At 36.1% G+C, this 13,430-nt stretch overlaps 2 protein-coding genes across 4 annotated transcripts; one reads left to right on the forward strand and one right to left on the reverse strand.

Moving 5' to 3' along the window:
- The first annotated feature begins 1,497 nt into the window (after positions 1-1,497).
- LOC140786522 (uncharacterized) lies at positions 1,498-7,875 on the forward strand. Of its 3 annotated transcripts, none has more exons than XM_073135012.1 (5): positions 1,498-1,640; positions 1,775-1,894; positions 1,992-2,191; positions 6,013-6,242; positions 7,329-7,875. In XM_073135012.1, exons 2-5 carry the CDS (start codon positions 1,803-1,805, stop codon positions 7,605-7,607), a joined length of 801 nt encoding a protein of 266 aa, XP_072991113.1. In that variant the 5' UTR covers positions 1,498-1,640; positions 1,775-1,802; the 3' UTR covers positions 7,608-7,875. The 3 variants fall into 3 exon arrangements, with proteins under 3 accessions (XP_072991113.1, XP_072991115.1, XP_072991114.1); XM_073135014.1 differs by having other exon boundaries at positions 1,997-2,191; XM_073135013.1 differs by lacking the exon at positions 1,498-1,640 and having other exon boundaries at positions 1,674-1,894.
- A 1,251-nt stretch (positions 7,876-9,126) lies between these two features.
- On the reverse strand, positions 9,127-10,361 carry LOC140786825 (uncharacterized). The gene has a single exon (XM_073135510.1). The coding sequence runs from the start codon at positions 10,118-10,120 to the stop codon at positions 9,233-9,235; it is 888 nt and encodes a 295-aa protein (XP_072991611.1). The 5' UTR covers positions 10,121-10,361; the 3' UTR covers positions 9,127-9,232.
- Between the last annotated feature and the right edge of the window lie 3,069 nt (positions 10,362-13,430).

Genomic DNA, 13,430 nt, shown 5'->3' on the forward strand with positions numbered 1-13,430 from the left:
AAAAGAAAAATCAGTGAAATAATACTTTTGGTATGGGTTGATGGTGGTCTGATTAGTATCTCTACATGATTACACGATCTTTGTTGAGCAAAATTTTGCAAACACAAGTTATAATCCAGGAACATCAATAGTTTTTTATTATCAAAAGTTAGGGCGTTAAGTAAAATATTTCTTAGTTCTTTGTTTACATAGGAAAAGCATATTCAGATATTACAATAAGATAGAGTGATACACTTAATAAAGAAAAGATAGAACAGCTACTCTTTGACATAAGTTTTACAATTATGTTGCATTCCAACACTATAAATAGCCTCGAATGACTTTACTATTTAAAATATAATAAGAGTGAAATAAAATTATCTAATTTTATTGTTTAGAATAAAGTAGGAATTTATTTTGTTATGTTTCTTTTTTATTATTCTATCTAGGGAATTAAATTGGGGTGGAACAGACTGGATAAGAATTAAAAAAGTTACTTGATTCGGATACAGATACTAAACGAATGCAGATACGAATATAAATATAAGTAAATTTGTCAGATTTGAATTTAAATATCCGTTTAGCAGTAGAATATAAATAACTAAGTTAATTAACTGTAGAATATAATTAACTAAGTTAATTCTCAACCCAGCAAACCCACTTGCTGTCACTCGACCACGTCACTAGCACCCACACTAAGTCACTAACCCTACCAATCTACGATCCCTTTTGGAGTTTCGGTCTCTCAATCTGCCCTGTCCAACAGAAGAAAAAGAAAATCCACTTGGCTACTCCGGCACCATCACCGTCGTGATCACACCACTTCGTCGCTTTACTTGATCGTTGCTGCTTAGCACACGAAGAGAATAGAACTTGTCAACCCCTTGAGTAGGCATCACCTGCCCTTCTCCTCGACCAACCATTTCCTTAATGAGCTCCTCAATTTGTAGCGGACAATCGATAAGAATTATTAATTTCTCATTTTTAATCGATAAAATTAACTAGGAGTACCGATCACTTTTTTCTAAATTATAAGAATAAATTAGTCATATTTTATTTCTCTTTTCTAATTATCCATATTTTTATAAATAATAATAATAATAATAATAAATTTGTAGAAGTTGATATCCCTATTATTAAGCAAACAGTTATAAAGATAAGCAATAAAAAAATACTTAAATTTTTATTTTTATTTTTATCAATAAATCTAGTCATGTAAAATATCTTATATATCCTTTAATTTATCAACAGATAAAAATTATTTTTAATAACTAATTAGTCATGTAAAAAATCATTGCTCTAAATAAAAATGTAACAAAATAAAATTTAGTTTGGGGATTTGAAAAATCTAACTTAAGTGGCAAATAAATATTATCCAAATTCAACCTCAAATCATTAATTTTATAACATATACTGAAATCCATCTAAATCCGATGAAATTAATACTCACTTAACTGCGGGCGGGTTTTTAAAACAGGGTGCAAAATTTCCCTAGAAGAAGAATAATTATGTCATCCCGTTCGTCATATTTAAGTACTTCACAGCCCAAGCTGCGTCACTCTCAATGTGTTCTGCGATTATAAATTAGAATAAGAGACTCCAGTCGTCGTCGTCATCGTCTTCGTCTTCGTCTTCGATTCCCATACGAGATTACTAACCAAGTGCGGTGTCGTTACTACCCAATTTCCTTTTTTCCTCCTCTCTTTCTCTCTCATTGCGTGATCTGTGGGGAGTTCTCCACTTGTTCTTTTATTACGCATCCAGGTTACCTATTAATTCTCTTTGGGTCTTCCAGAATTGGACCGATTCGATCGGATTCAAGGATGGCGAGTTCTGCAAAGAAGGTTCTGCTCACCTCCAATGGCGACGATATCTCAAAGGGCCTCGCTTACCATCTGGCCAAGTCTGGATGCAGGTTTTCACCTCTTTCACTGTATCTATTGCATTTTTCTAATTTCTCGCGTGGCTGTGATTGTTTTGTTAACAATTTTATGTTGGTACTTTAATCATAGGGTAGTTTTGATGGGCGATGAGAATGCCCTAAGAAGAATGGCAGAGGAGATCATGAATTCTTTGGAGCGAGTTGGATTTATTAGTGTAGTGGGCTTAGATTTCGAAGAAGAGGCGGAGCTAGCTTTTGATGAGGCGGTTGGTAAAGCGTGGAAGCTCGCAGAATCATTTGATGCATTTGTTAACTGTTATGCCTATGAAGGTAAAACCCTTTACTGTGTTTTCTTTTCGGGAAAAAAGTAGATAAGATGTGCCATTACGTACCCTTGTGATTTATTAGTGGTTTAAAACTTTTAGTTATTGTTGTTCTTGCTTTAGATATGATTGTATTTGATAATCATGGAAACATGCTGCATCCTTGATCGTGACAAAAGTTCTGTTTATTTTGGAAGGTTGAGAACTATTGGATTTTGTAGTGCAATTGGAAAAAACTAAGAAAATTTTCAAGTTTATATTTAGTGCGTAGGTAGTAGAGGATCATTTTTGAATTACTCTATAAACAAAGTTAGTATTAAATTACTGATATAACTGATATGCTCTATAGTACTATATGTGGGATTAGCTAATAAGAAAGATTACCTGTATTTTCAGATTTCTTGTCTTGAGAGCTGTTAACTTGTACAATTCTTAGTTTTATAGAGCATAAAATCAGAAGAGGCTTTACAAGTTATCCTCCTGCAATTGACAAATCCAATAAATATGAATTAGAGATCAAATTAAACTTTTTGATCCATTGCTTGAAAGATGGCCACAATAATAAACAAGGAAGCATTTCATGTACAAGAACTTGGCAAAATACAGCAGCAGGACAAATCCAATATGTAATCTCAGCTGAATGTTGATAGTGGATCGATAAATGATCTAATTGTTGATGCTTTAGCTAAGAGATAATTAATTTTATTTACTGCACAGGACAAGATTCCACTCATAAGGGCATTATTTCAGAGGATTTTTTTATAGAAAATTTTAATATTTTTAAATAATATTTAAAATTTTATGTAATTTAAAACATAATCTGATCTGATATGGGCGGCCAATACGACTGATACAGCTAATACGGTTGATACGTATTATTTTTTCTAGCTCTCAATTTCGATCCGGATATCAAATTTTGGAGTCTTAGAAAAAATACTATTTTTTTTCATGCCCAAGGGAATATTGAACTTTGACATGGAAAACTTTCATTCTTTGATTATTAGCAGAAATGACCAAGATTGAGTTTTCCTGATTCCAACATATATTAATAGGTACAGATATCCAAGGGTAGGAGTACATAACAATACCACTGCTTATGTATGCATTGACATGCAACGGTAAAGGAGATGTATGTGAGATGGCAATCCGTTGCAGTATACAGCAGCTAATGGACAATGTGCTCCATAGGGGCTGGGTATACATGATTTATTTAGATCTGTTTGAATTTAAAGGTCTGTCAGAAGTGTGATAAATTAGGCCTGGTACTCAGATATAAAGCTAATACTCAGGGGTTTGATCTTGGTGAACCAAAAGATCAGAAAATGTTTAAAAATAAAGAAAAGAAAACTATTCTTCACTGCTCTTTTCCTACTGGATGCCTTGGAGAATGAGAAATCAAAGAAGTCCATCTCCTTTATTTAGTTGGAGAAAGAAAGTGGAGAACTTAAGACATTTTTAGTTAGTAGTGGATTGTCTTTGGAGGATGAGAGTGCCCTAATATTTCCATTTATGTACATGTATGTGTGATTCCTGTATGGTACACACACACACACACACACACACATATATATATATATATATGGTGCCTCTGTCTTTTTCTAGAATATTTTCATTTTCATTCAGGAAAAATAGATATCAAGTGCATTCATTCGTTTCCCTTGTATATACCAGTAAGCTGGTTATATTCAAATTGAGATTGGTCTATTTGAATGATCTCAATAATTATCCATCTGAACCCTGATTACCTACGGATCAAGTTGTGGGAGTTTGCAATCCTATGCTGGTATATAGAAAAATTCATATGTTGGTGGCAGTACTCGTGTATAAATCGTGCACCAGGTGTAAATTGCAGCACCGTGAATATATTATGTATCTGGTGTACGGCATAACTGTATAGCTGCTACAGATTAAGGTACTATACTGTGGCTACAAACTCACACTTATGATGACAAACTCACCAAAATAGTTCTGGTGTACATAGGTGCTGCTGCAGGTTTATGTGCATTATGGCCGATGATGCATAGCCAATTTGTTGAGGTGCTTTTTACCTAGCAAGTTGATTGATAGGAGTGAAGTAGCATTTTCATGGTGTGCTGAAATTGATCAAAATCTGTGAAGCACCTAGCTTGCCCCAAGGTTCATATTGATTTCTTAGTGCTGAAGCTGACAATGTTGGCTGAGGCACTGCTTCCTGACTTTTCAACTTGAATTCTAAGGACTAGCTCTTTTAGATATTGAGTCATTATAGTTGTTAATGGGTTTGAGCAGAAAGAACCAGAAAGGGGAAAAAGCATCTGTAATAACGAGTACATGAAAAGTGTTACAGTGCCATGACATTTTGTCATTTCATAGTTACAATTTATGTAAAAGGAGACAAGTGGCAACATGTCCAAATTATTACTTGGTAGAATTTTGGACTAAGATACTGGATGTGTAGTAAATATAAAATTTTCCTCTAGGTTTATTAGTTAATTTATAGGGACAGAATGCTATAACTTATTCTAATTAGTGCATGAAACCTTGATTATTTATCATCAGTCTTCCTAGAGTCAGAAACTGCTTCATAGTTCATATACTAATCAGAAGCTCCATTTTGTTTCTCATCCTTTTCAGACACTAGGGGATAGAAAGCTTAAAAACTGGTATCTAATTTTAACCCTTCTGGCTGTGCATAATCGAGATCATATGAATAATGAAAATTCTATTTCTCTATTTTGTCTTTAAGGTCATCTGAGTAATTTTCCAGCAATATGCGGCTGGTTTTGAGTCTTTTGACATCAACCCTTAAGACTTCAGTACCTAATTATTGACCTAAGGGAGAGAGTAGCAATATAGGGACTTGCATAAACGCTATTGACAAGAAGAGTAGTTTACCTTTCTAGTTGCTGTTTGGCTTGTGCAACCTATTAGCTCAAATAAGATATTTTTTAGTTTATTATGATTGTCTCATGTCAGTCTTGCTTCAAGCTTCATATCCCTCATGATTTGTTTTGAGGGATCTTCTGCAGTATTCTGTTGGAATGTAACAGGCATGGCTGCAATACAAGAAATACTCTTATAGAAATCTGTATACTAGCATTCCACACTTTAAGTGCCTAGAATAAGTATCACTTGCATCGACATAGTGCCCGTTGTTAGAGTGTGATTCACCATATTGAAGAGGAATTGGATATCTGACATTATGAAATCAGATGGGTTAAGTTTAAATCTGTTATCTTATCTTGAATAGACTTAGTTGCCACAATATTAAGGTATGTGGTACACCAATTGGTAGTTAGCATGATGGGCATGTGCCAGCTATGTAATAGGATCATTTCCCATCTGTAATGGAGTCCTTTTTTTGTGGCATGCTGACTTGTTTGTGCTGATACTGCCAATGTATGTCTAAGGAATGTTTGAAGAGATGTTGATCCTTCGTAAAAGGAACCTGACCTGCAACCAACAAAATAGATTATTTTACCATCTAGCTGGCTGAGTTGCTTGAGCAAGCTTGCAATGTGAATTTTTATTCATTGAAAAAGTTGTTTGGAGCACCAGAAGTGCCGTATCAACTTTAAATAGTTATTACCTTACTCTTATTCTTAAGAGCAGATGTTATAGAAATATTGCTATTGATGAAAATGATCATGATAGTATCTCTATATCCTAACATAGCATCTATCTGCAAAGTAGAAAGTACAGACTAGTTAGTACGTTGTAAGATGTCCATGTTGAAAGTTTTTGACTATTTGCAATACATGTCGACAAGGTAATTCTTTTGGCATCATTGAGGTTTGTCTCAATGTTTATAACTTGTATACTTCCCTCATGGTTGAAATATTTGAGCAGGGATGATGCAAGATTGTCTTGATATAAGTGAACAAGAGTATAAAAAGACAATGAAAGTTAATGCGATGGCACCGTGGTTTCTTCTAAAGGCTTTCGCTAAGCGAGTGCGGGATTTCAAATCAGGAGGGTCTGTCATATTCTTGACCCAGATCATAGGAGCCGAAAGAGGGTTGTACCCCGGAGCTGCCGCATATGGCTCAAGTTTGGCTGCTATTCAACAGTTGGTTCGGGTAAGCTTGTTGTAACTGGATATCTACACCTATTTCCTTTATGGCAGACCTTATCACTCTTCAGTTGTTAATTAGGAAATAAATAATATGTCTTGCATTAGCATATAGAAGTCTGTTTGTGTGCTGTAACTTGATACATAATTGATTGAGGGAAAGGGAGAATGTATTTTTAACTACACATTGAACTGTTAATAATGTACAAGATTACCACTACCTTCAGCATAATTGGTTATTTCTCAATTTCTTTTTAGTGTGGATTATGGAGGGAATTAGTTATGGATAAGGTTGTCAACTTAATTAAGTTCCTTTTCAGCAGGTTGTTCATTCTGAAACTGATCTTAGATATTAGGCTTGAAAGTCATTTGTAACGGAACTTCTGGCCTAGTCACCTTGTACCCTTTGCATCTTATATTTCTCCATGAATTCATTATATTGGTTTAAAGTTTGAGGAAAGCAAAGGTAATTCAGTTCCTGCGTCAGGTCTAGTAACATAAGGTGGTACGGCAGGAATAATCGCTAAACATGTTAATTCAACAATCCTTCGTATTGCTTGGCAATAAGGCTACAAAAAACTGACTCTTAGATTTGATCTGTGTCATAGGTGTGAACTATTCATACTACAATGACTAATTTTAAAAGAGTTTCTTTCTTACTGAGGCGATCATTTTACTGTTTAAATGGGAGAGATGTGAAGGAAAACAAATTGCTAGATTGGCAAATTTGTAGGGACAAATTTTATATCAAGAACCAATGCTTTTATCTTCTTTTTCCATCTCAGACTTAAAATTCTTAATAAGAGTAAAAGAATCTCTCTGACACCTAGATGCTTTTAGTAGAACATTTTGTGAAGGCTTTCTGTCTAGGTAGGATCAGAAACAGAGCATTGAAAAAATTACTTGTAGCTCAAAATGGTTTCTATCAGAAATTTGCTCTTGAATCATGCTTATTTACTTCTGATTTTCATTTTAATGCATCCATTAAAAGGAAGATCATGCATCTCATGGTAATGATTCCTGACTCAAATTTCACAACCTTTGCTTTTATATGCTTACGCTCTTCTCCAACCTTAAACTATTGCATTTACAGCTTTCAGCAATGGAAATTGGTAAGTACAAGATTAGGGTTAATGGGGTTGCCCGTGGCTTGCATTTGGGTGACAATTATCCCCTATCAGTGGGGAGGGAGAAGGCAGAGAAGTCTACAGGCAACATGATGCCACTGAAGAGGTGGCTCGACCCAAAAAACGACCTCGCTTCCACTGTGCTCTACTTGATCGGAGATGAGTCCCGTTACATGACCGGCACTACCATCTTCGTCGACGGTGCTCAATCCATCGTTAGGCCCCGCATGCGGTCTTACATGTGAGGAGATCACTCAGCATCGTTCTTCCTTTATGCTACCAAGTGGGAAAGAACTTGGGAGTCTAGCTAATCTTATTACTATTCTAAGAGTTGAAGCAACAGAAACGTTTAACAGTCAGGTGATAAAGTGGAACATCATAGTATCAAGCCTACTGCTTATATTTCATTATGTTTTTATTGTAAATAAAGCTTGTCGATCAAAGTTGTTTATTCAACAACAAGTTATAGGCATGAAGCCTAATCTCATTCAAGATATAGACTTTTGTTGGTAATCATAATCTAATAATTACAGATTTATTTAGGTACTGCAGAATGACCCACGATGCATGGAGTACAGTCCTGATATATTTTGGTATCTTTTGACTACACATCTTTACTTTGATATAAATTATTGGCCTCGGCACTTTATCCAAACGATAAGTCGGTAATAAAATTGTTTGACCGGTAGATTTATGGAGTTCTTTTTACCAACGTAATTCTACTCGCAACCAAACCAAAATATAATCAAACGAGTGAGTTTCAAATTTATTTAAAGAAGTAGCTGGGCGACTTCTAATCCCCGTGAATGATTCAATGATTTTAAATATAAAAATGCTCACTCTGTTTGTCAGCAAGATTCTCATTATTTTTTTTTTATAAAAAAAAGATTCTATTTTATATATCTCTATGTCTTTCATATTGACTATTAGCTACGGGCTATATGGTTCAAAAACTAGATAGATTTATGGGATGAAAGTTCTGAATAGAGTGATGGGTGAGAGGACATATGTCCCCTTCACAATTCCCAAGAAAGAAAAGGAGGGTCTGAAGAATTAGGTGGCATAGTTGTTTGGGCAGTCAGATGTGTGAGGTAGCACATGGAACAGTACGGCTGCATAGATGGAGAAATTTAGGTTGGAATCTTTGGGCATTCCCATGTGATCCTCTGCTATCCTCAAACCCACCACTTCCAGCCACCACCCAATTCCAGGCCACAACTAGTTGTAGTAGTAGTAGTAGTACCCTTAACTTCAGCTACCTTACAACATCCATGATATAATTCACTTGTTACATACCCAGATCATTCACTCATTAGCACAATCTGATCATTTCTTTGCAGCAAGAGTGAGATTAATTAGCACTAATCTGAAGGGAATAGATGCTTCTACTATCAAACACTTGGAAAACGACCACCTTGTTTCCCCCCTTCTTCTTGATTTCTTTTCTTTCCTTTTTTTTATTTGTTCCTAGTACTATCCTAAGTTAGAATGCTGTTAGAACAGTCACCTGATACAAACTCAGAAAAAAGAACTACCCAATGTTAACTACTACTGTTGGTTTCGCTTTCAAGGTTTGTTTGGATAAAGAGGATATGGGAGAAAAAGAAGAGAAATTTTAGTTTTCACCTTTTATTTATAGAGAGATGAAAAAAATGATGGTTAGAGTTTTAGAGTTAGAGGTTTTTTTTTTTTTTTTAAATTATTATCCCCTCACTTTTCTTTCTCTCTTATCCTGTTTTGTGTCTTCTCTCTATCAAAACAGGATGTAAAAGTGTAGAATTGAGTTGATTGAAAATTTGACATAATTAAGGTTAAGATTCATAGAAGACCCAAGAAGATTAACAATATACACATGAATAATTTACATCAACTAATACACCTTCTTAGAGAACATAGTCCTAAGACTAAAAACTCTCCCATTTCCACCACCACCACCACCACCACTGCATGTATTCACCCTCAAACTCAGCAGCCTGACTCCGCCGCCGCTGCCGCTGCTGCCTTTCTTCGCCTCGCCGCCATTTCCATCATCTCTTTTCTCCTTATTCTCCAAGCTCTTGGTACCTCTCCTAAGTCGCCACACCGGCCCGGCCCGCCCGAGGTGGATGCCGCCGCCGTTAAACCCTAGACGGCCCGGGTGGCCGCCGGCCCACCTCCTCAGTATCGTCGATGACGTGGCGGCGGCGGAGGCCGCCGTCTTACCAGACTCCCCATGCGAGTTACTCCGAGAACACGGCGCGCTGCTAGCTTTTCGTCCGGCGATCGCAGCCGACTTAGCCCGGCTCCACGAGCCGATGCCGCCGCCGTTGCCGGCGGAGCGGCTCCTCGAGAAGGGCCAGATGTTAATGTTGAGCTCGGCGTTGCTTCCCACACTTCCCCTTCTCTCTTTTCTCTCTCTTCTCCTCTCTCCTACCTTGTAGATGTCTTTCAACTTCTTGTAGAAGGTTAGAGAAGGAGGAGGAGAAGGAGGAGGAGGAGGAGGAGGAGGAAGAGTTGGAGTGGAGACTTCCGGAGGCGACGGGGAGTCAGAGTCGTGTTCGGGTGGATGAGGAGGAGGGTTGGGTTGGGAGAGGGAGAGTGAGAGGTGGTGAAGAGGGAGTAGGAGGCCATCGACGAAGAGCTCGTCGGCGGTGAGGAGTTGAGGTGGAGGGGGGAAGGAGGAGGGGTTGTTGCCGACCATCCAGAACTCGAACTCCGGCGAGGAGGAGGAGAAGGTGATACTTTTTCGTGGGGATTCTTCGATTGCTAACTCATCCATTTGGAGGAGAGAAATTAAGAGAGAGAGGAAATGGATGGAAGAAGTATTGAGGAATAAGAAGGTGGTGGACTGATGCTTTGCTGCACGTGGATGTAGAGAGAGAGAGAGAAGGGTAGATGATAGATCTAGTAGTGGTGGTGGCTTTGCTGACAAGCTTGTCTACTACTCTCTATCTGTAACGATATATAATTCGAGAGCTAATTATTTGGGTTAGATTTAGTTTGGGATCCAAGAATTTGTTATCTTGAGTCTTAGTCTCTTGACTTACCTTTCCTTTTATATTGTTTTCTTTTGCATGTAAGTGCCTGCATTTTGAGATTATCGTGAGAAACCACCACCTTGCATTTTTTTTTTTAATTTTTTTTTTTAATTTTTTTTTGGCAGTGGCAGGCATCCTTATTAACACCATATATTTTAGCTATAAATAAGTCTAGAAAACTGTTCTTTTTTTAAATTCATAAATTAAGCTCTTATTTTGGTTTTATATATATATATATATATGAAACTACGCAGCGCGCACCTAACGCGATAGAATAATAAATGGAATATTTCGTCCATCTTAGATTCTAATTTTATGTTTCTTAAATTGCTCCCTACTTTCTTTTATCTAATGCGACATAGACTAAATTAATAACAATTGTTTTGAATCCATTAATCTTATAAGGCTCGGTGTTGAGGCTTGACTTGATCCTATTCTATTGTAAATTGGTGTTTAAGAGGTTTAATTTGGTCGTGCACATAGGATTAGGGGTCGAACGATAAGTATCTATTCAATAACAGTATACAAATGATAATTAAAGCTGGCCCATGAAGCTAGAATAGTGGGCCTTAACAACTCAAATCTTCTCAGCATTCATGGGCCTAATGGGCCTAACAACCGAATGCCCATTTATCCATCTTAGGGCTTAGACTCAATGGATTAGGCCGGGCTGGGCTTTAATAAGCCTAATCATGGATCAAATGGTTTAATTCATTCACAAATCTTAAACATCTCATATTGTACTTACAGGTGTTTTAAGAGAGAAGAGCGTAGCCATGTATGCTTTGAGTTTGGAGGACACACGAAATTGTTATAATCTCTACTCAATAAATGATGCAATTAATCGAATTTGAATTATCTTCTTCCAAACCAAAGCATGTGCACTTGGGTCATGGGATTTGATTATGTAAAATAATCACTTCATAAATGGATGAAAGAATATAAGGTTGCGTATATCTTACTCTCTCTTAATGTGTGACAACATAATCATCTATATGTCACATCAATGGTGAGAGCTAAGAATCTTGCACTTGTGAAAAGATTAAAATCTAATTGCAAATATTTATGTATATATAAAAGGAGGAGACAACACATCCAGAGGAAAATGCTATTTATTTGGAAACAAGGAGTATATGAAAAGAATTTTAGTATATAAAATATACTAGGAGAAGAATCCAAAGTAGACAATTAAGATTTTGACTCTTCTTCCCCTCGAGTTCTTCCAATTTGAAATTTTGGATTCTTCTCCTAGTTAAAAAGTTAAAAAAAAAAAAAGGGATAGATTATTAATATACCTTTTTAATCTATCCAAAATTTAAAGTAATTAATAATCAAAACATTCCATAGCACAATGTGGTCCTATATATAAAACAGGGTCTTTCTCTTTGGTCCTTTTCCTTATTTTTCACTTGTCTCTTGGTGCATTGTGGTCCTACAATTACTAAGTACACATGTATCATGTTAACCCTTAAGCAAGAAGAAACCAAAGCATCTTAATCAGCAATTTGTACTTTGACATACATAGGTACACCTTAAACCTTGTTGAAAGGATTAAACAAGCGGTACTAAATCCTAAATTTTGATCCAAGAGAATGATTTCTTTAACACTAAGAAACTTCCCCTCTTATACTATTGTTTATAATACCAACCAGAAAAGAAAAGGAAATAAAGGAGACAAAGTTTGGATCTACTAAAAAAAAAAAAAAGGACCAGATGCATGAATGCCTAGCTTGGAGGACCACAATGAGATAGGTTGGACCACAATACATAGGAGAGTAGTACATGGTCATTAATTTGCTCCAAAATTGTCTGAGACTGTGGTGAGTTCAGATGACTATTCTAACTGCATGGATGTTGTAGATTGCATGGCTCTAATGTCAAAGATGCTAGCTATGCTTTGTTTAACCCTCAAGGATGCCATTGCTTTAAGGAACCATTTTGATGCATGTAGTCATGGGGACTCACTATGCTATGCTGCATTATTTTACTTTTGCCAAGATGAATTGTAATAAGAAGTTAATGAGTCACAAGTCACTCATCTTGCCGGTTTACATCATTCCAGACTTTGATCAATGTCACAGAAGAATCAATGTTTAACCATTCTGTCAGGCTTATACAGTGCTTTCTTCTTGATTGTTTTTCCTGAGGAGTCTATTATTATCGCAAGAGAAGGAATGCAAAACCGCAGAAGGATTGGATTCATTTACTTGTGGTTGAGGGTTTGAGAGAGAGAGAGAGAGAGAGAGAGAGAGAGAGAGAGAGATAGAGAGAGTGTATGGGGAAAGATTCCTTGTGTGTGTGTGTGTGTGTGTGTGTGTGTCAGGTGGGATCTCTTTTATTTTGCCCTCTGTTAGGGCTTTTAATTTTTGCCATGGTGGGGCTTATAACCTTTTACAGGACTTTAAAAATAGAGCACTATAGACTACGTGATCAAGTTTCATGCAAACAGCAGCAGTTAGTCAGACCAGCTGTTTCGAAATATAATTTTTTAAAATTATTTTAAGTCTATTGAACTTTTTTAAAACGTGTCTAATTCTCATCCAACATTAGACGAGTTCAAAAGTAAAATCGCTAACTGAGAGAGCTACTCATGTTAGATCAAAAATTAATTTATATAAAAATTTGAAAAACACTAAATTTTATATTTTTCATAGTAATTTTTAAATTTTTATATAAATCGTCGGTCACTGTTTTGCTTACCTCATAAAACACATTTTATTTTGTGTTTACATTTTGAAGCGTAATTGAGATAGAAAATTTGGTCAAAACCTCTAAGATTTTCTTCTCCAAAATAATGAACTTGGACTACAATTAATTGTTTGATCGTAGCGTGAAGTAATCAAAAAACACTAAATTCTTATAAAATTGGTCCCAACTATTATGGAGGTTGCATGTGGATTCTAACCTCAAATAATTATTATAAAAATAATTATTTAATAGTTTGGCTGAATGACTTAGCTCGACTCGATTGATAATTCAACGGTGTAATAATTTGGATGGGCAACTTAGTATATTTAGTTATGAACAATAGTATGTTAGTTAGAACTCCGT

This window comes from Typha latifolia, chromosome 4 (genome assembly GCF_019914945.1).
Source record: "Typha latifolia isolate L0001 chromosome 4, TyphaL0001v2, whole genome shotgun sequence".
In the NCBI taxonomy this organism is placed as follows: Eukaryota; Viridiplantae; Streptophyta; class Magnoliopsida; order Poales; family Typhaceae; genus Typha; species Typha latifolia.

Bases quoted from the DNA above. Each gene is read 5' to 3' on its own strand.
- LOC140786825 (XM_073135510.1), bottom strand. From the start codon at position 10,120: ATGGATGAGTTAGCAATCGAAGAATCCCCACGAAAAAGTATCACCTTC.
- LOC140786522 (XM_073135012.1), top strand. From the start codon at position 1,803: ATGGCGAGTTCTGCAAAGAAGGTTCTGCTCACCTCCAATGGCGACGAT. The intron at 1,895-1,991 runs GTTTTCACCTCT...CTTTAATCATAG, and splicing joins CTGGCCAAGTCTGGATGCAG to GGTAGTTTTGATGGGCGATG. The intron at 6,243-7,328 runs GTAAGCTTGTTG...TTGCATTTACAG, and splicing joins CTATTCAACAGTTGGTTCGG to CTTTCAGCAATGGAAATTGG.